Genomic DNA, 25,683 nt, shown 5'->3' with positions numbered 1-25,683 from the left:
AGAGATAAGCTGTGTAATCTGCAATTGGCTGATTTCTGAATGAAGAAATAGGAAGGGAAAGTCTTAATCTTAATTGAATAATATTTTTTTTCCTGAGGCAATTGGGGTGAAGTGACTTCCCCGGGGTCACACAACTAGGAAGTGTTAAGTGTCTGAGGCCAGATTTGAACTCGGGTCTTCCTGACTTCAGTGCTGGTGCTCTATCCACTGCACAACCTAATTGCCCCAAATAATGAGTTATTAATATGGGGAAAATAATGATTTTTCTCACTAGTAAGATTCTGAGACAAGGTTACAATTCATTTTTCCCTTGGCCTACACCTCAATGCATTGTGGTACCCCCTAGATGCACCCTAGAAAGAGGTAGTGAGGAAGAGGAAGCTCTGACTCTTGAAGGTAGAGAGAGGCATAAATGGCCAGGAAACTCCCTGATGTCCTTCTATGTCTCTGTGTCCCCAGGGTGTCAGAGAGGAGCAGGGCTACATGGAGCGCGTACCACCAGCCATGACTGTGTCCCCCACACCTGAATATTCAGTATATGATTCTGACAATTCAACGGAAAATAGTGAAAATAAGAGTTCATCTGGAAGCCTTAACTTTGATGACTGGATGAAGATCCTCTTGTTGTTCATTGCCTCGCTTGGGCTGGTCGGGAATGGCACCGTTCTGTGGCTTCTGGGCTCCCCCATCCGGAGGAATCACTTTGCCATCTACATCCTCAACCTGGCGGCAGCTGATGCCCTTTTCCTTTGTAGCTTCTTTCTGATCAGTATAGATGACTATGTTAAATATGTTTTTGATGATTTAACATGGACAATACTGTCATTCCTCAGATACATCTCCTACACTGCGGGCCTGAACCTCCTGGCGGCGATCAGCACCGAGCGCTGTCTCTCCGCGCTCTTCCCCCTCTGGTACCGAAGTCACAGCCCCAAGCACATGTCTGTTGTGGCGTGTGTTGTCCTTTGGGCTCTGGCCGGGATGCTCTGGCTAGTATCTTTTGTCTTTTGGAAATATTTATCTCCTCAATGTAGCAACTTCTTCATCATCGAGGGTGCATGGTATCTCTTCCTCACCTGTGTGATGTGCGTGTCCAGCCTGACTCTGCTGCTGAGAGTCCAGTGCAGCTCCCGGCGCCGGCGGCCCCCCAGGCTCTACCTCCTGGTCCTGCTTATGGTCCTCGTGTTCCTGCTCTGTGGCCTGCCTTGGGGCATCTGGGATTTCGTGAATTTTAACCTCAATATAAATCTCATGCCTTCTTGGCTTTTTGACCCCCTGGCTTGTGTGAACAGCAGTGTGAACCCACTCATTTACTTTTTTGTAGGCAGACTAGGGAATAAAAGGAGGGAGACTCTCAGGGTGATGCTCCAGAGGGTCCTTGGGGATGAGTAGGAGTTAGGAGGCAGAACAACAAACACCCCCCAACACTTGCAGACAGGAGAATACATTCTGAGCCTAAGAAGATGTTCAGACACAGCAGCCCTTGAAGTGAGCCCCCTGCCCCAAGCCCAGTAGCAGCTCCCCCCTCCCTGGGAGGAAAATTAGGATTCCCCTGACATTATTTATGTGGATGCCTAAGATGTGAACTCTAGGTGATGAACATTTATTAGCTGCCTATTGTATACTAGGCATCTGTATATGCAAAAAGGACAGAATTCCAAGGCCTAGAATGGGAACAACTCAGGTCACATCTAGTCAACTCAACTCTGTCTCAATTTCCTTATCTGTAAAATGAACTATTAAAAGAAATGACAATGCTCTCCAGTATCTGTGCCCAGAAAATCCCAGATAGGGTCATATGACTGAACAACAAGACTATACCAGGAACTGTACTAAGCCCTTTAAAATATCTCATTTAGGGGCAGGTAGGTTCTTCTTCTTCTTTTTTTTTTTTTTTTTAAATCTCAAATAGCCAGATCTTTTCCTTTATAATTCAGCTGATTAAGAGAAACACAGAAGACAAAATACAGGCTCACACACACAAACACAAACTGCTTTTTAAAATCAATCAAGCTTCTGTTTTCAACCCCACCTTGGGGTGGAAGCAAGGAGGGGAGTCTTGGAGCAAAAACCTTGGGAGCTGGCTGGCCAGGTATTGAAGACTCCTTTGCATTTACACTCAGTCCTCACCGAATCGACAGTTCCTCCAAGTGCACCTTACAATAGACTGCTTTTACATATACTTCTAGTGGACTCATTTCATCAACTTCTTGGAGTTCCTGGGTCTCAAGGTCTTTGTCCCAACTAGGAGCTCCATACATCCTAGAAAAATGACCATTGGCTGATTTCTTTTCCCTTGTGAAAGTCTGGACTTCCCAGAAAGAGCTTTGGGGAATCATGGAGGTGAAGCTGTTGGGAGGAACCTCACCCTCCAATAACAACTGGAAGTTCTGAGTAACTATGGTTAATGTCTTTACATGGAAAGGAGACCCTTAGCTGACTGGCAATCCTGAATGTCTGGATGAAGGTAGAGGAGAATCCTTCCCATTTCCAAAGAGAAGCCCCTTAGCAGAGGATTTTGTAGAGGTAAAGATTTATTTATGGCCTCATTGGCTCACAAGGAACAGCCCAGCTGGTGGGCCCTGGAACATTCAGTAGGTCTTGGTCCAAAGCAAGTCTAGCATCAAAGCCAGCAGCAGAAGAGACTGCAGATAAGAGTCTTTGCCATTTCACCACAGAGGACAGACAATTGTTTGGCAAGTGTTGGGATCATCCTTTGCCTCCTCCTGTTTGCTATCACCAATATCCTGCTGGAGATGTCTAGGAAACGCCATCACAATGTGGAAGATTTGGGATTCCGATTCATTTGAAGAAGGGGGTGGTGGTAAAGCCTGGGATTTATGGTCTCTGTCTTGTTCCATATTCGCTGACCATATTCTTTCATGGTATCATCATCTCGTGACTTACCTGAGAAACATTTGGAAAAATGATAGTTGTGTCTATCTCCTTGTATAGGTTTTCCTTCATTTTAATTACCAAGGGACTATTGCTCAGGAGGCTTAATTCACCTTTTTTTGCCTTTATTCTCAGCTTCATTTCTAGTCCCTTTTTTCTCCAGGTTTTTTTAAACATTAATCTCTTCTTAACTTTCAGCGCTTTCTCCTCCAGGTCCCGAATCAGCTGCTGGGGTTCAGGACAGAATCATTAACAGATAAAATGTTTTTCATAATTGCCAAGATTGGTTCAAAATCACCATCCCCCTTTCCCAGCTTTTTCTCGAGGCGTGAGGCGCCCAGATCCTTTGTAAAGCGAGAGGTTTTGCTCCTAACTCTGTCTTCATTCCTTCCATTTTCCTTTCTAAACTTTCAAGCTTTGAATCCCGCCATCTGCCGCACATTCCCCCGCGGGACTCACTTTACTTGCTTCCCCCCCGCCTTCTAGTCCAGTAGTTGTCCTTTAATTCGCTTCTTCATTCTGAGCAGCTGCCGAACCATATTCCAATCTCCAGCCTCCTCCTTCTTTCTTTTTCTCCAGCCTCTTTCCCAGAGGACGCGGCTGGAGGGGCCGCAGGGCTGCTCCGGGCAGTGGGCACGGTCCGTGGGCGCCGGGCTCCGGCGCAGATGGCAGCGCCCCGGGCCGGGGTGGGCGCTAGGCGCTGGGCCCGCAACACCAAGTTCTCTTCCCACACCTCCTTGCCCAGGGGGCCGGAGGCGACAGCCGCCTGCCCGGGCCGAGCGTGTCCGGGGCGGGGCGTGTCCTCGTCCTCCCCTCCAGCCGCGTATCTGACCCGGGCAGCCGCTACCCGCCCGCGGGCCTGGTCCCCAGAACGCGCTTCTCCTGCACTCTGCCGTCCCCGCCAGTGCTGCTCCTGCCCCGGCGCCGCCTCCCTCCTCCCTCCTTCCGTGAGTTTCTGCCCCTCCTACTTTGGCCGTTCCCAGGTGTAGCACCTGAACGTTACCGTCCCCTCTAGTCCCGCTTTTGGGGCGCAGGAACATGGGCGGGGGTGGGGACCTTCCTCTGCTTCCTCTCGCAAATTCAAGTCCCGACTAATCCTGCGCTTAAAGCGCAAGAACCTGTTGTTCCTTCCTTCCTTTTCCTCCCCTTCCAGGGACTCAGGTTTAAATTATATCTGGCAGCTGGGGCGGGGTCCCCCGGACTCCACTTCTCCTTCTCCGGGGAGTTGGGGCCCAGGGTGTTGCGATCCGGCCGGCCCTCCTTCTGGTCCTGCTGCTGAAGGGGGTGTGAAACTGGGTTCCCTTTAAAATGTACTCTCTGAAACTGGATTCCCCTTTGATCTGTAAAGAAGGGAGATTGGAGTCTCAGGCCCTGCTGGGAAGTATATCTCCCCAGACACGTTCAGCGTCCACTGGGCCTTTCTAAGGCAAATCAGCCCGCTGAGCTTAAGGGGGTGCCAGACCCTTTTCAGGAAATTCCAAATTCTTTCCCCAAACCTCCAAAATGAATTTTCATTCTGCTGGAGACCTGGGCCTGGTTTGGATAAGCATCTAGGCCCCGGGGACTTTGGCTTTCTTTTAAAGGGCAATTTTAAACTCACTTCTTCGCAGAATGTCCAAAGTAGGACGCTGCCCGCTGAGGAGACATTCTCTTCGCAGCGCTAACTCCATGTCCTTAACAGGACTTGCCTGCGAGGAAGTCAGGCTTTCTTAGCAAAGCTGGCTTCCTATCCAACGATAAAGCTCGATTTTTGCCATTAATATTTCCGGTTTGTGAATTCTTTCCAAAGGATCTGCGCCTTCCATCAAAAGGGGATTTCCCCAACTCTCTGACTGTCACTAGATCCCCATCCCCATCACTGAGACTTCGACTTCAAACTCCCTCCTCTTCTCCCCAGAGCTCTTGCAGCCACTTCGTTGGGCAACCGGCACTCTGTGCTTTGCTCTTCCTCCAGGGGAGGATGTCTGCTGGGGCCTCAGATTGCCTTTGCTTCCTCCTCCTCCTGACCAGTGTCGCCTCCATTTGATTTCTCCAGCAATAATGACTTTACTCCTTCCTCAGTGCTTTCAGTTACCATATTTTATGTCGTCTAGACACAGAATAGGGGGATCACATGATAACTTTAAACTTTTATTATTTATATAATCTATTATGTTGATAATATCCTTCAGGTTAAAACATCCTCTCTGTGTTTCTGGTATAAAACCCACTTAGTCATAAAGTATAATCTTTGTAATATACTGTTATAATTTTTAGTCAATGTTTAGTATTTTTGCCTCCATATTCATTAGTGAAATTAGTTTATATTTTTCTTCCTCTGTTTTTACTCTTTGTGGGTTAAGTATCCATATCATATTTATTTCTTAATAGAGATGGTAGGATTTCAACTTTTCTTATTATTTCAAACAATTTATTTAATATTATAATTAGTTAATTTTGAATGTTGGATAAAATTCTCTTATAAGTCCATCTATACCAGATGGATTTTTTCCCCCTAGAACTTCATTAATGGCCTGTTCAATTTCTTTTTCTAAAATAGGTCTCTTCATAGCACCCTATAGCAAGATAAGTTTAAAATGGGTTCAAGATATAAACATAAAGGGTGACACTATAAGCAAATTATGGGAACAACAACCAGTCTACCTCTCAAAGAAAGGAGGAATTTAAGGCCAAAGAAGAACTAGAGAGCATCATGAAAGGCAAAAGGAATAATTTTGATTGTAATAAAAGGTTTTACACAAATAAAACCAATACTGCCAAGTTTAGAAGGGAAGCAGAAAGCTGGGGAAACCAGCCAGGGTTTCTGAGAAAAGCTTCATTTCTAACATAGATGGAGAGAATCGGCTCAAATTTGTTAAGAATACAAGCCATCTTCCCACTGATAAATGATCAAAGAAGATCAACATACAATTTTCAGATGAAGAAATTAAGGCCATTTCTAATCATGTGAAAGAATGTTTGGAATCACTGTTGGTTGAAGAAATGCAAATTAGACAATTCTGAGATAAGACCTCTTAGGTACCACTTCACATCTCTCAGATTGGCTAAGATGACAGGAAAGGATAGTGATGAATGTTGGAGGGGATGTGGGAGGACTGGGACATTGGTGCATTGTTAATGGAATTGTGAAATGACCAGCCGTTTTGGAGAGCAATTTAAAGCTATCATAGGAGTCCCTTTGATCCAGCAGTGTTTCTACTGGGTCTGTATCCCGTGGAGATCATGGAGAGGGGAAGGGGACCCACATGTACAGAAGTCTTTGTATTTGCCCTTTTTGTAGTGGCAACGAGATGGAAATTGACTGGATGCCCATCGGTGGGAAGCAGCTAACTGGATTGTGGTATATGAATGTGATGGAGTATTGTTATTCTATCAAAAGTGATGAGCAGACTGGAAAAACTTGCATGGACCGCTACTGGGTAAAGTAAGCAGGACCAAGACAACATTGTGCACAGTAACAACAAAATTATGAGATGATTCATTGTGATAGACATCTCTTTTGAAAAATATGGTGATTCACATGTGTAAAAATGTTTGTAGCAGCCCTTTTCATAGTGGCAAGAAACTATAAATGGAGTGGCTGCCCATCAGTTGGGGAATGGCTGAACAAGTTATGGTATATGAATGTTATGGAATATTATTGTTCTGTAAAAAACAATCAGCAGGAGGATTTTAGAGAGGCCTGAAGAGATTTACATGAACTGATACTAAGTGAAATGAGGAGAACCTGGAGATCATTATACATGACAACAACCAGACTATACCATGATCAATTCTGGTGGAAGTGGCTCTTTCGAACAATGAGATGATTGATGCCAATTCCATCGATCTTGTGATGAAAAGAGCCATCTGCACCCAGAGAGAGGACTGTGGGGACTGAGTGTGGATCACAACATAACATTCTTACTCTTTCCTTTGTTATTTGCTTGCATTTTGTTTTCTTACTCATTTACATTGATTTTTTTATCTGATTTTTCTTGTGCAGCAAGAGAATTGTATAAATGTGTTAATACATATTGGATTTAACATACATTTTAACATGTTTAATATATATTGAATTGCATGACATTTAGGGGAGGGGTGGGGGGAAAAGGAGAAAATCTGAAACACAAGGCTATGCAGGGGTCAGTGTTGTCAAATTATCCATGCATATGTTTTGAAAATAAAAAGCTTTATTTAAAAAAGAAAAGAAAAGAAGGATGTGGTGATTCAATGTATTGTGTACTGTGATAGAAAGTGTCATCTGCATCCAGAGACAGGCCTGGTTTAAACCTAGATTAAACCTAGATTGGCCTAGGTCTGGATTAAAGCATAGTATTTCCACATATTTGTTGTGGTTTTTGCTTGTTTTCTTTTTTTTCTTTATCACATTTTTTTTTCTCCCTTTTGACCTGGATTTTCTCATGTACCATGATGAATATAAAAGTATGTTTGGAGAAACTGCACATGATGAACCTGTATCAGATAGCTGGCTATGGGGGATGACGGGAGAGAGAAAATTTGGAGTACAGTGCTTTACCGGTGAATGTTAAGAACTATCTTTGCTTGTATTTCAAAAATAAAAAGTTATTATTAAAAAATAAAATAAAATCAAAATCGGTTTCCATTGTATTTGGTGCATTTACTTCAGTACAGATGTTATCTCATAACAAAATATATTTACTCTATTTATCTTTTTTAAATAAATCTGTTTTAGCCTTCACTTTATTTGATATCATGATTGCTATCCCTGAATTTTCCCATCAGATGAAGCACAGTAAATTGTTTGCCATTCTCCATTTTAACTCTAGATATCTCCCATTTATAAGTATGTTTCTGGCAAACAACATATTGTTGGGTTCTGATTTTTATTTCATTTTTATCTGCTTTTATTTTGACAGACCAGCAAAGTTAAATATAATTTTTCATTTTAAAAAGTGACATTTAATAAACTAAAAAACTTTTAGGTATCAGAATTAAGTGGAAATGTTGATATAGAAGATTCAGAAACATATAGGGAAAACATTAAAGAGTAATCATAAGGGATTCATTAAAGTCAAACATCAAATTCAAAATTTTAATCTATGAAAACGTCATCAGTATTATTCTTAGGATGATTATCATTACTAAGTACTTTGAAACAAATATTGAGGATGGATTAAATATTATGGAGTAAGTCTAAAAATCAAAATGGGGAGGTAAAGGTTAAAAAAGGGTATTTCATACAAAAGGGGCATGAAAGAAGGAACTGATACAGAGGAAAGAGATGGAGGGAAAGATTTGTAGTGTGAGAACATAAAGGAAGAGGGTAAAATAAAAGAGACAGAGTAAAAAGAGAGGCTGAGAAGAACAATGGTGAATAAATACATAATGGAAATTCAGGAAAAGTAATTATAATTTTGAATGTGAAATACTCTATTTAATGTCAATGATATGTAACCAAGAGGAGGGCGGGGAGAAGGGCAATAGAGACTATATACATGATAGGGGAAAATTCAGAAAGAAAAAAAATCAAACAAAAAGAAAGAAAGAAAGAAAATAGGTCTAATAAACTAGTCAATTTCCACTTTTCTTACTTTAGGCAATTTTAATTTTTGTAAATATGCTTCCATTTTACTCAAATTGTTAAATATATTGACATAATTGGAGAAAACAACTTGTTATAATTAAATTCATTTCATCTTCATTAGTGGTACTTTAACACTTTTCATTTTTAATACTAATAATCTGGGTTTTTTCTCTTTAAATTTGATTTAATTATGTATCTCCTTTTTTTATCAACTTCTTTTATTTATCAATTCAACCTTACTAAATTCTTATCTTTAATTTTTAGGATTTACAATTGAGAATTTACTTGGGGATTTTCAGTTTGTTATTTTTCTAGGTTTTTTTTTTTAATTGCATGCACAATTCATTGGTCTGTTCTCTCTCAACTTTATTGATGCAAGAATTTAGAGATATAAATGTTTCTGTGATTCTTGCTTTGCCTATATCCCATACATTTTGGCATGTTGTCCCATTGTTGCTATTTTCTTTAATCGTATTATTTCTTTGTTTTGTTCTTCAAACTACTCATTCTTAAAGATTAGGTGGATTCGTTGCAAATGTATCTATATTTCAATAGTCTCTTATTAAATGTAACTTATTGCATTGTGATCTGAAAATGATACCTTTATTATTTTTGCTTCTAATTATAAAATTTTATTTCCTAATATATGATCAGTCTTTATAAAGATATTGAAGAAGGGACCCCAAAACTCTAAAAGTCCTTGAAGGAAAAATTCTCCTTGAGCTCTGTCTCAGTGAGGGACCCCACCTGAGGGAAACAAGATAAACAGCTTCATTCTGTTATCTAGGTGCGACTGGTTCTGTTCTGAGCAAAAGAATTCCAACCCTATTCAATTAAAGAAACCCATTCCTTTGTATTCAAATTCAGCTCAGGCTGAAACCCAGCTTGTAGCCAAAACTCCTATTATAAAAGAGCCAATCTAAAACCCTCTCTTTGCAGAGGCTCTAGACATGCCAGCTATGCCATGCTTGCTATGCCAAGGAGGCCTCTGCCCACTGCAATAATATTGTTTTCCAGTGTTAGTTACTCTCTATTTATCCTCACCTATCACAAAGTCAAGAGACTTTATGCCTCTCTGTCAGGATTTCTAACCTTACTTCCCAATGCCTATAATAAAGCTCTTTCATCAATCTAGGTTTGTAAATTCCTTTACAGAGAATCCCTGTACCACCAGAAGGGGGTTCCCCAAAACTCCCCACCCTTGCACTGACTCAAGAGGGTGTAGGGGAGTCAAGCCTCTCTATTTGGTTCCCTAAACCCCAAACCTACCACTAGACGTTATCATTTAACTCCCTGACCACCAGAAACCCTGATCTCATTTTGGTTTCCTAAATCTAGACCTCATCATTTGTTTTCCTGAAAAGAGAACCCCAAAACCTAAACTTCATTATATTTTTGTTTCCCTGACAGGGAACTCCCAAAATTAGACTTTACCTCATCAATATCATAAACTTCTGAAAAAATGGTATATTTCTTTCTATTTCTAATCAATTCTTTCCAGATAACTATCACATCGAGCTTATTTAAAATTCTATTCATTTCCTTAACTTTTTCCTTATTTACCCATGGTTAGATTTAACAAGTTCTCAGAGGTAAAGAGTAAAGACTCCTGCTATTATAAGTACTACAATCTATCTTCATCTCTAATTCATTTAACTGTTAAAAAATTAGATTCTTTTGTATTTGATGCATACTACTTCAGTACAGATGTCTCATTGTCAATGGTACGTTATTTCAAATATAGTTACCCTGTTTATCTCATTTAAATAAATCTATTTTAGCCTTAACTTTGTCTAAGATTATGATTTGTTTGCCGACTTTCCATTTTAACTCTCTCTAGCAATATATTGTTGGAGTCTGATCTTTATTTCATTTTGCTATGTGCTTTGTATTTTAACATACTCAGCAAAGTGGAATATAATCTTTCATTTTCAAAATTAGCCATTTAATAAATTTAAAGACTTCCAAGTATTTTGGACAAAAAGATCAGACTGAAATGGAATATTTGAGACAGAAAACCCAGAAGAAATATAAAGAAAATATTAATGATTAGTTAGAAGGGACTAATTAAATTCAAATTATGTTATTTCTGATCTGTGAAAATGTTATTAGTATACTTAAGACTCATTATTACCAGGATAGTTGGAAATAAATGTTGAGTTAAGTATTATGGGGTGATTCTAAAAAAATAAAATTGGGGAAGAAAAAGTAAAAAAGGATCTCATTCAAAAGAAATATAAAAGGAAAAATTGATATAGAGTAAACAGGTGTGGAAGGAAGTCTGCTAGTGCCGGAATTCTACTCTCAAGGGATCTGGGTTGAAAAGGGAGGGAACAATGTATATTTGAAAGAGTATTTCAAAAAAGCCTTCTAAACCTCTAAAAAAAATAAAAGGATAAGGGATCAGGAGAAGAAAGGGACTTTTAGAAAAGCATGAAGGTTCAGATTTAGGAGGAGAGGGAGAGGTGATTAGAATTCTTAGAGGGGTTGATGAAATAAGGAATAGGAGGTAAAGGGGAGAGGATGAGATAACAGGGATAGGGTAAAGAGAGAGTCTGAAAAGGACAATAGTGAGTAAAAATAGGATGGAGGAAAATTCATATCTAGTAATTGCAATGGGTTTTATTTTCTGCAAGCAGTAAATTTTATTCCTATAAGAATTGCTGACATGGTTGGTTTTGTGTGTATGGTTGAAAGTAACAATTTAATTATGCACTTGGTTAGTTGTGGAATGTCTGATTTTTTTTTTTAAGTGATTGCTAGCATTAGTGTGCGTTACTTATATTTATGTATTTCTCTTGTCAAATTTCTTTAAAGTACATTTGTGTCTGTATATTGTGTATATGTATTAGTTAAGTGGCATTATTATTTTTGAGTGTTCACCTTTAAAGTGGGACAGGTATGTGATAAAGGCAAAAGGGAAGTCGAGGCACTTCCCATCAACTGTCTCCAAAATGAATATATTCCTTTCAAATGTATAAGAAATACATTTCTGACTGTCCCTCCTATTGCCAGAATTGAATAGATTTGATAGGGACAACCCCAAACTTTGCTGAATTCAGTGGGGCATCTTTGATAACATCAAATTAGAGCAGAAACTGATGAATAAGGAAATTCAGCTTCTTGAATAGAACATCTAAAATAAATGGTACTAAGAGACAAAAAATAAAGAAAACATAGTTCTGAATTAGATTCAGTTTTCACTGAATCCTTTCTTTCAAAAGGATTAAATCATTTGCAAATCTTTTCCTTAATAAGTCCCAAACTACCCAAGTACCCAACCTATATCCACCTTTTCCAAAAGGCTCCAAAAGCTTCTGTTTTCGCTCAAGGTGCAAGTCAAAATTCGTGCAGGAAAAACCTCTCAGGAATATAGTTTGGTCAGTACCCATGGTTCAAGTCCTGAAAACATGGAAATCTCCAGGCTATTGTCAAGGAGTATCCCAACCCCTGAGAATCCAATACGCTGTACTGAACAGTTCCTACTCATCCTGTATTCATACATACCTGGGTATCTGGATCTTTATCTCTCATGATTGTATTGTACAGGAAAGGGAACACAAAGACTTAGTGACAAAAAGCTGACTGGGAAGATCTGGAGAGGATCTTAAGATGGACTGGGACTCAGAGGGCTGAGGGAAGGAAGCAGAATGGCATTTTGGGGGGATTAAGTTTTGTTTGATCAATCTTCCAGGTAATTCCCTGGCTTAGTACTTTATTTTAGTGTTGGCTATGCCTACTTTGGTGGGGGAGTTCTGCACTGATCCAGTTGCTACTTTCTGGGGTTATTGAATGTGGTGCTAGCCAGGAACAGCTCAGACTGGAAAAATATAAATTGTCAGTTCTCCCAAAGGGATATTCAGGAAAAATCTAGTCACTGACCTTATGGGCTGAGCCCTTCAAGTTCCTGCCCTGGCTTTGCATCAGAGCAACAACTGGGTGACATAATGTATAGAGTATCCCACTTAAAGTCAGGAATATGAGTTTAAACTGTGGCCACACTGTTTCTTCAGATAATGCAGATATTCCAAGACCCAGTGCTCTTCCCCATCCTCATCACCCTCCTGGGGAGCAATGACAAAGCTCCAGAAGTCATCTTTCACATCCTGTGTGCCTAAGGTTGGGAAGACAGAACAACTAGAACTTATTTGGTTTGTTAAAGACCTTCCAAGACAGTTTTGTTTGTTTGCTTTTTTCAGCAAAAAGTCATCAACTATCAGTGTCACATTAGACCAATCACTTAACATCTCCAAACTCAGTTTACTCAATTGTAAAATGGAAAGGTTCTCTAGAGATTCCTTGAAACACAGTCCAATGCAAAGTCCTATTATAATACCAAAGAAACTGAGGCAAGACCAGATATTAGGTTATTAATATTGTAATAGTGGAGAATTTGGACTAGCTGACACTAACTGGATAAATGGGACTCTTCTCTCAAAGCAGCGAGCAATTAATTTCAGAGACTTTTATAGGTCTCTGGCTATCAGGAAAACCAAGGCAAGGGGGGTCAGAACACTAGGTAAGTCATAATTTCAGGAAGGACCATAACTTTCTGGTTCTGACAGACTGGGGGTCAAGAAGGTTGAGAGCAGGAGAGAGGAGTCTCCTCCAGGAGACTGCAGGCATTTGAGATAAACCATCTGGAGTTTTGTGACTCACTGGAATGTGAGAGTGACCAGAGTTTAATGAGGTAAGGAAAGGGAGGGTGGCCATAATATTTTATTCAGTATATAGCATAATAATTCAGGAAAACTGAGTTAATACAATTCAGAGGAACTGAGTCAGGGAAACTGAGGTATTACACTATGATCCCATAAAGATAACCAGATTCTTCCACATGGGGAAATACTCTTCATTCTATCTCTATTAGCAAATGACATAATATAGGAATGTATTCCTATAAGCATAGGTATCCTGTTTTTAAAAAGTCAAACACATAGCCCCTTGGTCCAGGATACATGCTCCAAACCAGATTAAATTGAAATTGTAAATTATATAGTTATTTAAAATTTTTTTTTGTTTTTCTCAGTCAGTTTGTAATTCTCAGACTCAGTTCCTGTGTGAGTTTGACAGCACTGGGAAGACTTTGTTGGGATTGAAGAGTGTGGGGCCATTGATGAAGAAAGTGGAGCTGCTATGATCACTGATGGATTCAAATATAAATCTTTTCTGTCCTCTGGGTTGTATCTGGTTTGGTTTTGCTTTTTGATTATGGTAAGGAAAATTTGTTATGTCATCTCTACATGACCTGGCTGCATCTTCCTGTGGGGATTCAGGTCTTTTTGCTTTGTTATTACCAAAGATGACCCAAGCCAGGAGAATATGGAAGAAATCCTTCTTGAGCAACTTAGGACCAAAAGAAAAAAAAAAACATATCAGAAGGAACCAGGAAGATTGAGTTGGATCCTTCTTGAGTTACAAGAGTCATTCATTTTGGAAAGTGGTTCACACTTCTCTGTACATCTAAGTGGTAAATTAGGGCTTGCTTAAAGGAAGTCAGAGAGGGCGCGCATTAGCACTTAATGGACACTTAGAGTTGAAAAATGTCTTTCCTCTTATCCTAAAACATCTGTAGGATAATTACCTGCAAGAAAGGAATCTTGGGCAAGATGTCTGCCCAGACAAGGCATTTTGTTGTTTTTATTTATTTTTATTTTATTTGTAATTGATAGAATAAAACAATAAGGTTTATAACTTATTGTCCAATAAAAAAGATGATCATATATGAAACTTCAAATTAGTTACCTGCAATTTGCTATTCCTTTTGAATTTAGAACAAAATTATCATGTAAATATTTTCCCTCCTTTTGAACCTAGACCTTAGACATCATTAGACACAAATAGGTTTGTGTATAAATATGTTTCTATATATACATATATATACATATAAATACATTGTGTGTGCATATGTATGTATGTGTAAAATTATTGTATACATATTTCCACTTATTGGTTGTTTCTCTAAATAGAGAGACTTTCCTTCATATCTATTTTATATTTAATTTTCATATTTATAATAATAAAAATAACATATATCCAAAATCATTCTAAAAACAGTATTTCTCTTACTGTACACAATGTTCTCTTAGTTCTGCTCATATACTCTCCATTATTTCTTGAAAGTTTTTCCATGTTTTTTCTCAAATCATTGAGCTCATCATTTCTTATAGCATAATACTATTCCATCATAATCATATCTCAAGCTTGCTCATTTATTTCCCAATGGATGAGCATCCCTGCAATTTCCAGTTCTTTGATCCCACAAAGAGAACTGCTATAAACATTTTAGAACATGTAGATTCCTTTCCCTTTTTTCCTAATCATATTTGGAACATGAACAAGAAGTGATATTGCTAGATCATAGAGCATAGGAATTTAAATACCTACTAATTGCAGATTGTTCATAAGGGTTTTTTTTTTCAGCTAACAGGCCTCATTTGTTTCTTGGGGAACAAGAAAGGGACACCCATTCCTTTGTCTCACTAGCATTTTTTTTTGGACAAGGCAATTAGGGTTAAGTGACTTTGGTCACCCAGCGAAGTAGTTTTGAGTGTCTGAGGCAGGATTGGAATGAAGTCTTTCTGACGCCAGGGCCAGTGGTTATCCGCTATAGCATCTAAGTGCCCCTGTCTCAGTATTTCTTCAAACAGGATACATTATAGATCTATTTATCTAACTAGGAATCTGAATCTGGCAAACACAGTGTATAGAGCACCAGGTCTAGAGTCAGGAATGTCTGAGTTCAAATCCAATCTCACTTTCTGAAAGGTGACTCAAGCCAAGGCAATAAACTGCTTCCTGCCTCAGTTTACTAAAAAAAAAAAAGATCTACCTCACAGGGTTGGGATGAGGATCAAATGGAATAATATTTTTAGGATCATTAACAGAATTCCTGGCATATAGTAAGCACTGTATATTGATGCTTATTGTCTTGCCCTTTACCTTTTTTATTATCTCTATGTATCTCTCTGTCTCTTTCTCCTCTTTCCATATGTATTTATAGATATGTATTTTACATCTCTAGACATATATAATAGAAACTTTAACAAATCTATTTCCTTTCTCACATTAAATAACTAGTCTTTAGTGCTTACTCTGGTTGAATGATCCAGGGAGGATGACAAGGATGGAGGAAGGGAGGGAGAATAGAAATAAACATTTATTAGGCATCTAGTATTTGCTACCCACTTCCTAGGCACTTTATAAACTTCTCATTTGATCCTCACAACAACCTGAGAAGTAGATGTAATTATAATCCTCATTTTACAGCTCAGGAAACTGAGATACTGGTTAAATGACTTATACATATACATATATGAATATGCATCTTATACAATATTGATATTCAATTACAGATTAATGAAAATGAAGATAATTTTCTTCCCTTCAAGATCACAGAACAACAAAAAACTATTCATGGAATCTGGCATAAATAAAAATAGATGTGTGTACCTAAGTGGTTATAAATATGTACATTAATATCATATGATTATGTGTGCATTTTTATATGCTCATATATATTTGTTTTTGTTGCATGCATAAATTTTGTGAATGAATAAGTATACTTAAATGTATATATGCTTTTATAAGTGTATATACATTCCTTTTCCTTATTATAATCTTAAAATCCAGAGTTCCTGTCAGTCCAAACTTCACTCAAATACCAACTTGAAGTCTAAGGAAATCTGAGGCTCTTAGATCTTGATGGAAAGCTGAGACCACCAGAGAATTGATCATTTCTCTTTCAGAAAAGTTCCATGAGAGCTAGAAAAGAGCCCCACTGGCACTTGTTATAGGAACTACAACCATATTTGTAGGAACTATGCTGCTAAGTAGGCAAGAATAACAGGAAAAAACTAGTGCATTGTGAATAATGGCTCACACCAATCTAATAATAATTCCTTTTATGCTCTACTTTGCAGGTGGATGTTTAAAGAGAATCAAAGTTTTTACCAGAGAAAGACCATTCAGGAAGCTTTATCTGCACTTGAAGGCTATGGGGAGTTCATCTCCTGAGGCTTGTGTTTGTGAATTCCCCACCCTATGTGCCTGAAAGCAAATAGAAAATCATTTAGCTAGGCCTATGGGATTGGGAGAAGAGGGAGTGGAATATAAGGGTAAAAGAGGAATTGCCCTTAATCTGGCTCCTCTCCCATCTCTTATGCCCCTGACTGACCAAGAGATTCCTGAGGAAAGGTGTGAGCATCAGCAGAGGACCAAGCACAGGAGTCATCAGGACCCTGGAGAGGGAAAAGACTAATTCTCAATCTGGAGTTTTTCTTTGTAATTATTTGGGATCCTTGGATCTACTGAAGAATTTTCTGTGAGTTTAATCCTTTCTTCATATATTTTAAATGATCTCCTCAATGTGATAGCTGGAAAATGGGTCAGTCATGGAAATAGGGGTTACAGAAGTTTCTGCTGCTATGTTCTAATGTTTTCTTTTCTCTTGGGAGCATGTCTTCAGACATATTGTAATATGGGCCCAGGCAGGAAGGGAGAATTTAGTCTGGAGTATTTCAAAAATCCCTACACTTGAGGGTCTCAGAGTGCTTGTTCTCAATTCTCCAAGCCCACGCTCTGGCTCAGAGTCAGTGATAAACCCTATATCTCCTTGATTTTTTTCCTAGTCTAAATCTGGATTCACAGATTCACCCTTTCACAGATATCTGTGCTTAAAAACATAATTTGTCATTGAAGACAGGCAGAACCCAAAGCAATGAACAATCCAGACACCTGCACTTAGTCATGTTCTGTGCTGGTCAGTTGCTTGGTTGATCATAAGGTGAGCATCTGCTGCAGCATCCCCTCCCTTCTGCCTACTTTCTCTGGAAGTCTGCTACCTCAGGGTAGGGACAGTATCTCAAAAGAGTAAGAAATGAACAAAAGTTTATTATAGTTTGGTGCAGAATATCAGTCAAAGGATTATTGTATTTCTTTCCCTCCTTTCTAGAAATGGAGAACTATGGGTGTGCAACACAGTATATTATTGACTTTAGTTCCTAAAATGATTAGTTGTGCTAATGTGGGTATTAAAATTGTTCAACCTACAATAAGAAACTGAGGCAGAGCTCTGAGCCAATGTTACTTTCTTAAAATGGTCCCCTCCAAAATAGGGCTTCAAATCTTCTCCCTGGAAGATAGATATAAATATTTATTATCCCTTTTCTACATTCAAAGTCCCATTAGATTCTCTACCATTGCAAAATTTTCAAAGTAATCCATTTTATTTAAGAATAGTGGCAATAAATAAACTTAGTGTGCACAATTCTATTGGTTTTTGTTGGCTTGTGTTACCAACAAAAATCAATGACATGTCCAACTTCCCATTACTGCTTCCTTATTTCTTTGAGTTACCCAAAGATCCAAACCAATTGCTTTAAATTTTCTAAATTACTAGTCCTTTGGCACGACTCTTTAAACCAGAGCAAAGAGATGATCTTTTCTCTCTGAATCAGTTAATTAACATGTATTTTATGAAACATTTTATACTTATACATTAATTGGGGAAGGAAGACATGCAATCACTATCAAAGGGGCATGGGTTTAAAAACATTCTTAAATATTTTTATTTCAGTGAGATTAAGACCTTACCTGAAATTTTCTTTTTGAAACTTCAGAACCTTTTCTTTCAAATCTTGAATTTGCACTGAAAATGCATACACTATATTTAATTGACCTAATTAACTGATTTAAACTGCAATAGGATCTTCCTTGCTTTCTGATTTCAAAACTAGTTTCCCTTTTCCTGAGAGAATGTTGGGATTGACTTCAATAGGGAGTCCCAATCAGGGCTTGCTTGGTGCCCTAAAATGAATTGTTTTAAATTGGTTAAAAGCAGTAATGACAGAAGGGAAAATAAACTCCAATTCTACCTTGCTACTATTTATTCTTTCCTGAAAATGCTCTAGCTTTGTCTTATCCTGTTTTCGAAGAATAAAAATTCCTTCCTTCCATAAACTTATCCCAAAATTAAGTAAAGTTCTACCCTTTATTCTACACTAAAATTAAATCGAATTTCACATATTGATAGAGCAAAATTTCAGACTTGGAGACTGGTTAGCTAAAACTTTTTCAAGCTTAGCAAATATGTTTACTTTTTAAAATTTTGAGTTGCAGAACTATTTAAGCTCACAAGATTTTAAATCTAATTTCTGCTATACTATTTCCTAAGTTTTTTTTCTTATACCACTTCCTTGAATTCCTATTTTGTTAAATTTCTCCTGAAGATATCTAATGATAAATGGAGTAGTTCTCAAAAAGCAAACTTCAGATTTAAATCCATAGTTATTGTAATGATCCTTTTTTTAAAAAAAGAACTGATCTGTGAATTTTGTTCTTATTAGAGATTTTATTAACCTCTAGGGTTTGATAGTACCTCCATATGTTCATTATAATAATTTATAAAAACATCCAATTTATAATTTAGAAATGAAAAAAATTGTTCTTTTGTTTAACAACTTGGTTTCCAAACATCTTTTTTTATTTTAATTTTCAATTTATTACTGAATCTGTCTTTTATCGTAGCAGTCTCCAACAAGGCAAGTGTGGGAAGAAAAAAATTTCTCTTCTTTTAAATGTTTTTGGGAACTTGGTTTTTTTGCAATCTGTTTCTTTTTGTTGATCACACTGTGTGGGACAAGACTAAATCAGATAAATTAAGGAGATTTCTTTAGGCAAAAGCAGAAAGGAATTTTGTTAGGATCTCAGAGAAAAAGGGTGTCCTCCCTCCCCTGAAGCAGTTAGGCAAGGAGAGGCAAGGCCCAGTTAACAGAAAAAATTATATAGGGTGCTGGGCTAACACTCCCTATAGGCTGACTTTTTGCCAAAGTGAAACCACAGGAAAGAAAACTGAGATTGTGAAAGAATTGAGCAATATCAATACTTCATTTATCCAGAGGTGATCTTGAGGGATTATTCAATAAAATTCCATATCTTTCTGAGTAATTAAAAGTCCTACACTTCGAACAAAATAATCCCCTTCACACATTTTTTTTTATTATTCTCCAAACAAACTTTTCATAACAAACTATCTCTCTTTAGTTATCTTCCCAGAAGGAGTCCACCCCTGTCCCAAAGGGGGTCCTGTTGGATGCATTTCTCCTGCCTTACCTCTCTCTTCTGAGTATCCCCAATCAAGAGTGGCGCTCTTAGTTGGAGCATCCCCTTGAAGAACTGAGCTACATTTCTGAAGTATCCACCTTTCAGTTTATACCCTCTGAGATATTGCCCAAAAGGGGGCTAGAGACGATCAGGACTTGAAGAATATAATGTTCTAACCACCTGAGTTCTGCCTAGCTACCTTCTACAGTTAATACTTTAATATTCAAGGATTAATTCTGGAAAATTCTCCAAAACTTTTCCATTCTTTTTCTGGTTTTACTCTTTAAGGACCTAAGAAAGATCAGACAGGGACTATAGGTCCTTGAGAAGTGAATATTCAGCAAATTTTATATCTGTTTCCTTTAAGACTTTCTGAAAATTGACTTCTGATAGTCAGTGACAGACTGAAATAAGTAAATACAAGTGAAATTGTAATGCCAAAGAAACTGAGCAAGACAGAGATTAGAAACCAATTCAATAGTTTATTAAATGGAGAGAAATACTGGGATCCATGTTGATCCCAGGGCTAGACAAGACTATCATCTCAAAGAATCTAGCCCCAGTATCGGGATAGCAAGCCTTTTATGGAATAACAAGAACAATGACATAATAGAGGGACCTAGGTGGGGATAACCTAATAGAGGCAGAAGGTTAATGATATTCTAATGCCATTAAGGAATGTCTATAAAACCTTTATCTCAACCATTAAGAGGGGACGGTCATAACCTTAAGGCAGAATTACGAAATAGGACAAATGGAGGAACTGGTCACCCCATTAAAAGAGAACTTTGGCATTACAAAATAATCTTTGCCTTTCCTCATCTCTGTAAATCCAAAAGAAGCCTTCTTCTCAGGTTAGAGGAGGGTAGGACTCCTCCCAGGATAGCCAAAGGCAGTTCTCACTGAGATGGGAAATGTCTCCCCTAAGGCTACTGGTCTGAATTATTCCTCCCTCAAAATGTAGTCGGGGCTCTCTAGTGGAGGAACACTCCTCTAAAGCCTACCCATCTGCGAACTGATTAGAGGATCCTCTAGCTGGGTTCCTCACCTCACTGTGAAACACTGAAAGTTCCCCTTTGAGTACAGACAATAAGGGGAATCCAAGAGCTTAGAACCAGTGTCTGAGATGTAGCCATCAGTGAAAATTCTACCTGGAGTGTACTTTCTTTCAGAAGCCTTTGCAGGGCTCACACTTAAGAGGTTCAGTTGTGAACATCAGCATCCCATCTCGGGATGCCAAAAGTATGGGGATTAGACGTGTCCAATCTACAATAAGGGAGACTGAGGTGGAACTCTGAGCCAATGGTTCATAGTCCCCTCTAATGAAATGGACCTCAAGTCTTCCTTCTGCTATAAAATGCTCTGTTCTTCCAGGGCCTTGTGTTTATAAAGTTTGATACCCAAATATACAAAAAGGCTTGGTGAAATAGAGAAAGCATTGGTTAATAGAACTTGCTGTTAAAGTTCCAAAATGACACATTAGCAGAGGGTTCACAGATTAAGAGGCATGTCCCCTGAATGAGTGCTCATGACATGATCCTATGATGGTCACCTGCTCATGTTAGACAGGAGAAAATGGACCTGAGGTACAAAAATAAATTTTCTATGAAGTTGAGTCTCCTCTAACAATGGGATTTGTCACTGTATGACAAGGAAAACCAGGGGAAAGAGGACTTCTAGTTAGCTCCATATGATATAAGCAAGTAAACTTGAAATCTACAGCTTGTATTTCTAGGGTTTAGTATGCAGAATTTATGATCACTATCACTTTTATTATTCTATGAAATGGGTTAATACTGAGAGGAACACAGTAGGCATCCAAATGAATTATTTCATACACTGATACATTTTTCTCTTTTATTTGATTCTTTCATGTGGGATGGAATGCTAGACCTCGCCCCCCTTACCCAAACTGACCACTTGGAACTATTTCCAGATAGAAACAACAAACATTTATTTGGTCCTTACCCTCCGGCTTCTTTGAAGATTTTATTTCTGCTTTCTGTTTTTATCGAGAGCTTCTACCTTGGGTGCAGATTTCACAGAGAGGGAGGCTGGGAGTCCGATCTCCATGACGATTGGAGACCATCTGGCAATCTGGCAGCTACCCTCATATGAAACCCCCCAGCCATTTCTCTGGGAAGTTACAGATCCTGGACAATTCCCATAATCTGTGTGGGATGGGGTGCTAGACTCTCCTCTTAACCAAATCAACAATTTGGAAGCACCTCCAGATACAAAGTGAAAGCATTTATTCCATTGCAAGAAGAAGTCCAAGAACATCAACTTGACAATCCAGCATGATGTGCGGCACATGGCAGAAAGAGAATGGATTAGATAGTAGAAAAGACATGGGGATATGCCCTCCTTCCTATTTTTTTTCCTGAGGCAATTGGGTTTAAGTGACTTGCCCAGGGAAACACAACTAGGAAGTGTTAAGTGTCTGAGCCCACATTTGAACTCAGGTCCTCCTGACTTCAAGGTTGGTGCTCTATCCATTACACTAACTAGCTGCCCCTTTCCTGTTAATTTTTAAATTCTTTGGATAGACTGAGAAGGAAGTAACCATTGATGAATGGTCAACAACACTGTCTACTTCCTGAGGGTTAAGTGACTTCCTAAAGATTAGGTCTAAGATCTGCCTATTTTACCCTATATTCTCTTAGGAATCTTTGCTATTCCCATTCACTTTGACTTTGAAAAATTGATTTTCTGTGGGGGAGAGTATATACAACAATATAAAGTATGCATAAGGAAAAGTTATTGATAAATATTTTAAAACGTAATTAATTGGATGGATGAATTTATGAATTGATCAAAGAGTAAAGAAACAGAAAGTGGCTGCATACATCCAGCAAATAAACAAATGTCCATTGTTTTAAATTAAGTGGTTCCGCCCATCCTTAGACCTGTCCACATTGGTTTTAGAAGGAGTCAAACCCTCCAGTACTAAAGAAAAAGAAGAGAGAGGGAAACAAAGCCTGAATTTGAGTGAGGTCAGAGAAGAAAGGTGATTCTACCCGTGTACCCCCAATCTTCACCAAAAGACTCATTTTTATATCTCTGTCACATCATGACAAAAGAGGCAAAGGGGAAAATAAAAACAGCTTTTTTTTTTTTTTTTTTTTTAATGGGCTACTTGGGTGCTAGGCACAGTGTTAAGCACACCACAAATACTGCCTCATTTGATCTTCTAAAGATCCCCGTGAGGTTCCTGCTATTTTTGGTCCCATTTTGCAATTTGTAACCAGAGGGAGAGAAATGTTGAATAATATGTCCAGGATTACACAGCCGATGTAAGTAATGGCAAATCCTAGAGACAATTTTGGGGCAATTAATAATAAGATTTTTAGTGATGGCTAGGAGATAAGAGCTTGAGATCAGATCTTACCTGCAAGCCAAAGACGCCTCTGGAGAGTATTAAATTCTTTAAAAGTCTTTAGAAAGGGGGCTGTGCCTGAGGGTAGAGAACAATCCCTGAGTGGGTGGACTAGGAGCTGGACGAGAGCCTTCTCCTCCACCTGCTGAGGGCACGAGGAGCTTTAGCTGCTCCCAGGTATCTGGACAAAGGCATCCATCCCTCCCCAGTCAAGGAATCATGAAAGAGAGTGGGTAAGAATAATACCTACATGTGCCGGACCAACTGTGTACCCTATTCTAGACTGCCAAGGTCATACATACCAGTCTTTGGGATACCTCCATACATACGAAGATGAGCTGACTTTGAGGTGCAAAATCGCCTTTCTTTATTCGTAATCCCAGAAGGGATTAGCAGGAAACAAGCGCAAGAGAGTACAAGAGCAAGTGTGCCTCTGTGTGCCTGCATCTCTCTCTGCATCTCTCTATGGACTCAAAGCTGGTTATTTATATTTACTCTCCTCTGGCATTAGCCTGTGCCTAGCCCACTCAGCACTTCATAGGTGGATTCACAGAAGGGGGACACCTGGAGTTAATGCTGTGCCTAGGGGAGATCTAGCAAGGGCGCACCCCTTCAAGTCAAGGAACCTATTAAGTTCCTTTAACACCTGTAAGACACAACCTCCTGCCTCAGAAGCCAAGCCCTTTTTTACCTCCTGGGCCCGTCATACCAGCTGACATGGCAATTCTCAGAGAAGGAAAAATGTCTCTAACACCTACATAAACTTCTCTTTCATGGTGGAAAATCATGTACCTCAAGGATTTGAGCAAATTCATGCATCAAAAATGTCATTCAGAGGCAGACTATGTTATCTACTGGGGGCTGGTTTCTTAATGAAGAAAGAGGAAGGTCAAGTCTTAATCTTAATAATCAGTTATTAATATGGGTGAAAAAAAGATTTTTCTCACTGGTAAGTTTCTGAGAAAGTTATAATTCAGCTTTTCCCCTAGGCCCACACCTCTATGCACTGTGATGCCCCTTATCTGCACCCTAGAAAAAGGCAGTGAGGAAGAGGAGGCTCTGACTCTTGAAGGGAGAGAGAGGCATAAATGGCCGGGAAACTCCTTGATGTCCTTCTCTGTCTCTGTGTCCCCAGGGTGTCTGAGAGGAGCCGGGCTCCATGGAGCGCAGACCACCCAACATGACGGTGTCCCCCACACCTGAATATCCAGGATATGGTTCTGACAATTCAACGCAGATTAGGAAAAGTGGTAGTTCATCTGGAAGCCTTGACTTTTATGGCTGGATGAACATCCTCTCTCTGCTCATTGCCCTGCTTGGGCTGGTCGGGAACGGCGCCGTCCTGTGGCTCCTGGGCTTCCGCATCCGGAGGAACCCCTTCTCCGTCTATATCCTCAACCTGGCGGTGGCCGACGCCCTCTTCCTTTGTGGCTCCTTTCTGATCGGTATAGATACAATTTTTAGATATATTTTTTATGGTTTAACATGGACAATACTGCTCTTCCTCAGATACATCCCCTACGCTGCGGGCCTGAGCCTCCTGGCCGCGATCAGCACCGAGCGCTGTCTCTCCGCGCTCTTCCCCATCTGGTACCGATGTCGCCGCCCCAAATACACGTCGGCCGCGGTCTGCGCTGTCCTCTGGGCTCTGGCCGGGATGCACACGTTAATAATTTTTGTCTTTTGGGAATATTTTTTTTCTCCATGTAACAACTTAGTCATCATCTTTGAGGTTGGGTATTTCCTCCTCCTCATGTGTGTGATGTGCGTGTCCAGCCTGACTCTGCTGCTGAGGGTCCAGTGCAGCTCCCGGCGCCGGCAGCCGCCCAGGCTCTACCTCCTGGTCCTGCTCACGGTCCTCGTGTTCCTGCTCTGCGGCCTGCCCTGGGGGGTTGGGGATTTCATGCCTTTTTACTCCAAGGTAGGCCTCATGCGTGTTTGGCTCCATGACCTCCTGGCCTGTGTGAACAGCAGTGTGAACCCCCTCATTTACTTCTTCGTGGGCAGACTAGGGAATAAGCGGAGGGAGCCTCTCAGGGTGGTGCTCCAGAGGGCCCTTGGGGATGAGCAGGAGATAGGAGGAGGGACAACAAACACCCCCCACACCAGCAGCCAGGAGACTACACTCTGAGCCTAAGAGCAAAATGTTGAGACACAGCAGTCCTTGAAATGGGCCCCCTGCCCCAGATCCACTAGCAGTTCGCCTCTCCCTGAGAAGAAAATCAGGATTCTCCTTCCATTATTTATGTGGATGCCTAAGATGTGAACTCTAGGTGATGAACAATTAATAGGTGCTTATTGTATACCAGGCAGCTGGATATTGAAAAAGGATAGAACTCCAAGGCCTGGAATGGGAAGAACTGAGATCACATCTAGTCTGAGAAACTAGCTGTATAACCCTTGCACAAGTCACTCAACTCTGCCTCAGTTTCCTCATATGTAAAATGAACTATCAAAAGAAATGGCAAAGCTTTCCAGTATCTTTATCCAGAAAACCCCAGATAGGGTCATATGACTGAACAACAAGACTATAATAGTAACTGTACTAAGCTGTTCAAAATATCTCATTTAGGGGCTGATAGGTGGCACACAAGATAGAGCATGAAAATCAGAAGGACCTGAGCTCATATCTGGTCTCAGACACATCATTTCCTAGCTGTGTGACCCTGGGCAAGTCACTTAACCCTAATTGCTTCAAAAACAACAAAAAAACTCATTTAATCCTTACACTACACTTGGAGGGATGTGTTCTCCACAT

At 39.5% G+C, this 25,683-nt stretch overlaps 2 protein-coding genes and 1 pseudogene across 2 annotated transcripts; 2 read left to right on the top strand and 1 right to left on the bottom strand.

The window, feature by feature from the left end:
- The first annotated feature begins 328 nt into the window (after window positions 1–328).
- LOC100934295 (mas-related G-protein coupled receptor member X2-like) lies at window positions 329–1,841 on the top strand. Its single transcript, XM_023506666.2, has one exon. It carries the CDS (start codon window positions 442–444, stop codon window positions 1,390–1,392), a length of 951 nt encoding a protein of 316 aa, XP_023362434.2. The 5' UTR covers window positions 329–441; the 3' UTR covers window positions 1,393–1,841.
- Window positions 1,842–1,911: 70 nt separating this feature from the next.
- LOC111721518 lies at window positions 1,912–4,565 on the bottom strand (annotated as a pseudogene).
- Window positions 4,566–24,066: 19,501 nt separating this feature from the next.
- Window positions 24,067–25,345, top strand: LOC100934035 (mas-related G-protein coupled receptor member X4-like). The gene has a single exon (XM_003774272.3). It carries the CDS (start codon window positions 24,085–24,087, stop codon window positions 25,054–25,056), a length of 972 nt encoding a protein of 323 aa, XP_003774320.3. The 5' UTR covers window positions 24,067–24,084; the 3' UTR covers window positions 25,057–25,345.
- Window positions 25,346–25,683: the final 338 nt, after the last annotated feature.

Source organism: Sarcophilus harrisii, chromosome 6, assembly GCF_902635505.1.
Source record: "Sarcophilus harrisii chromosome 6, mSarHar1.11, whole genome shotgun sequence".
NCBI classification, from domain to species: domain Eukaryota; kingdom Metazoa; phylum Chordata; class Mammalia; order Dasyuromorphia; family Dasyuridae; genus Sarcophilus; species Sarcophilus harrisii.
Note: the sequence above shows the minus strand (reverse complement) of the source record. Positions and strands in the feature narration are given on the sequence as shown.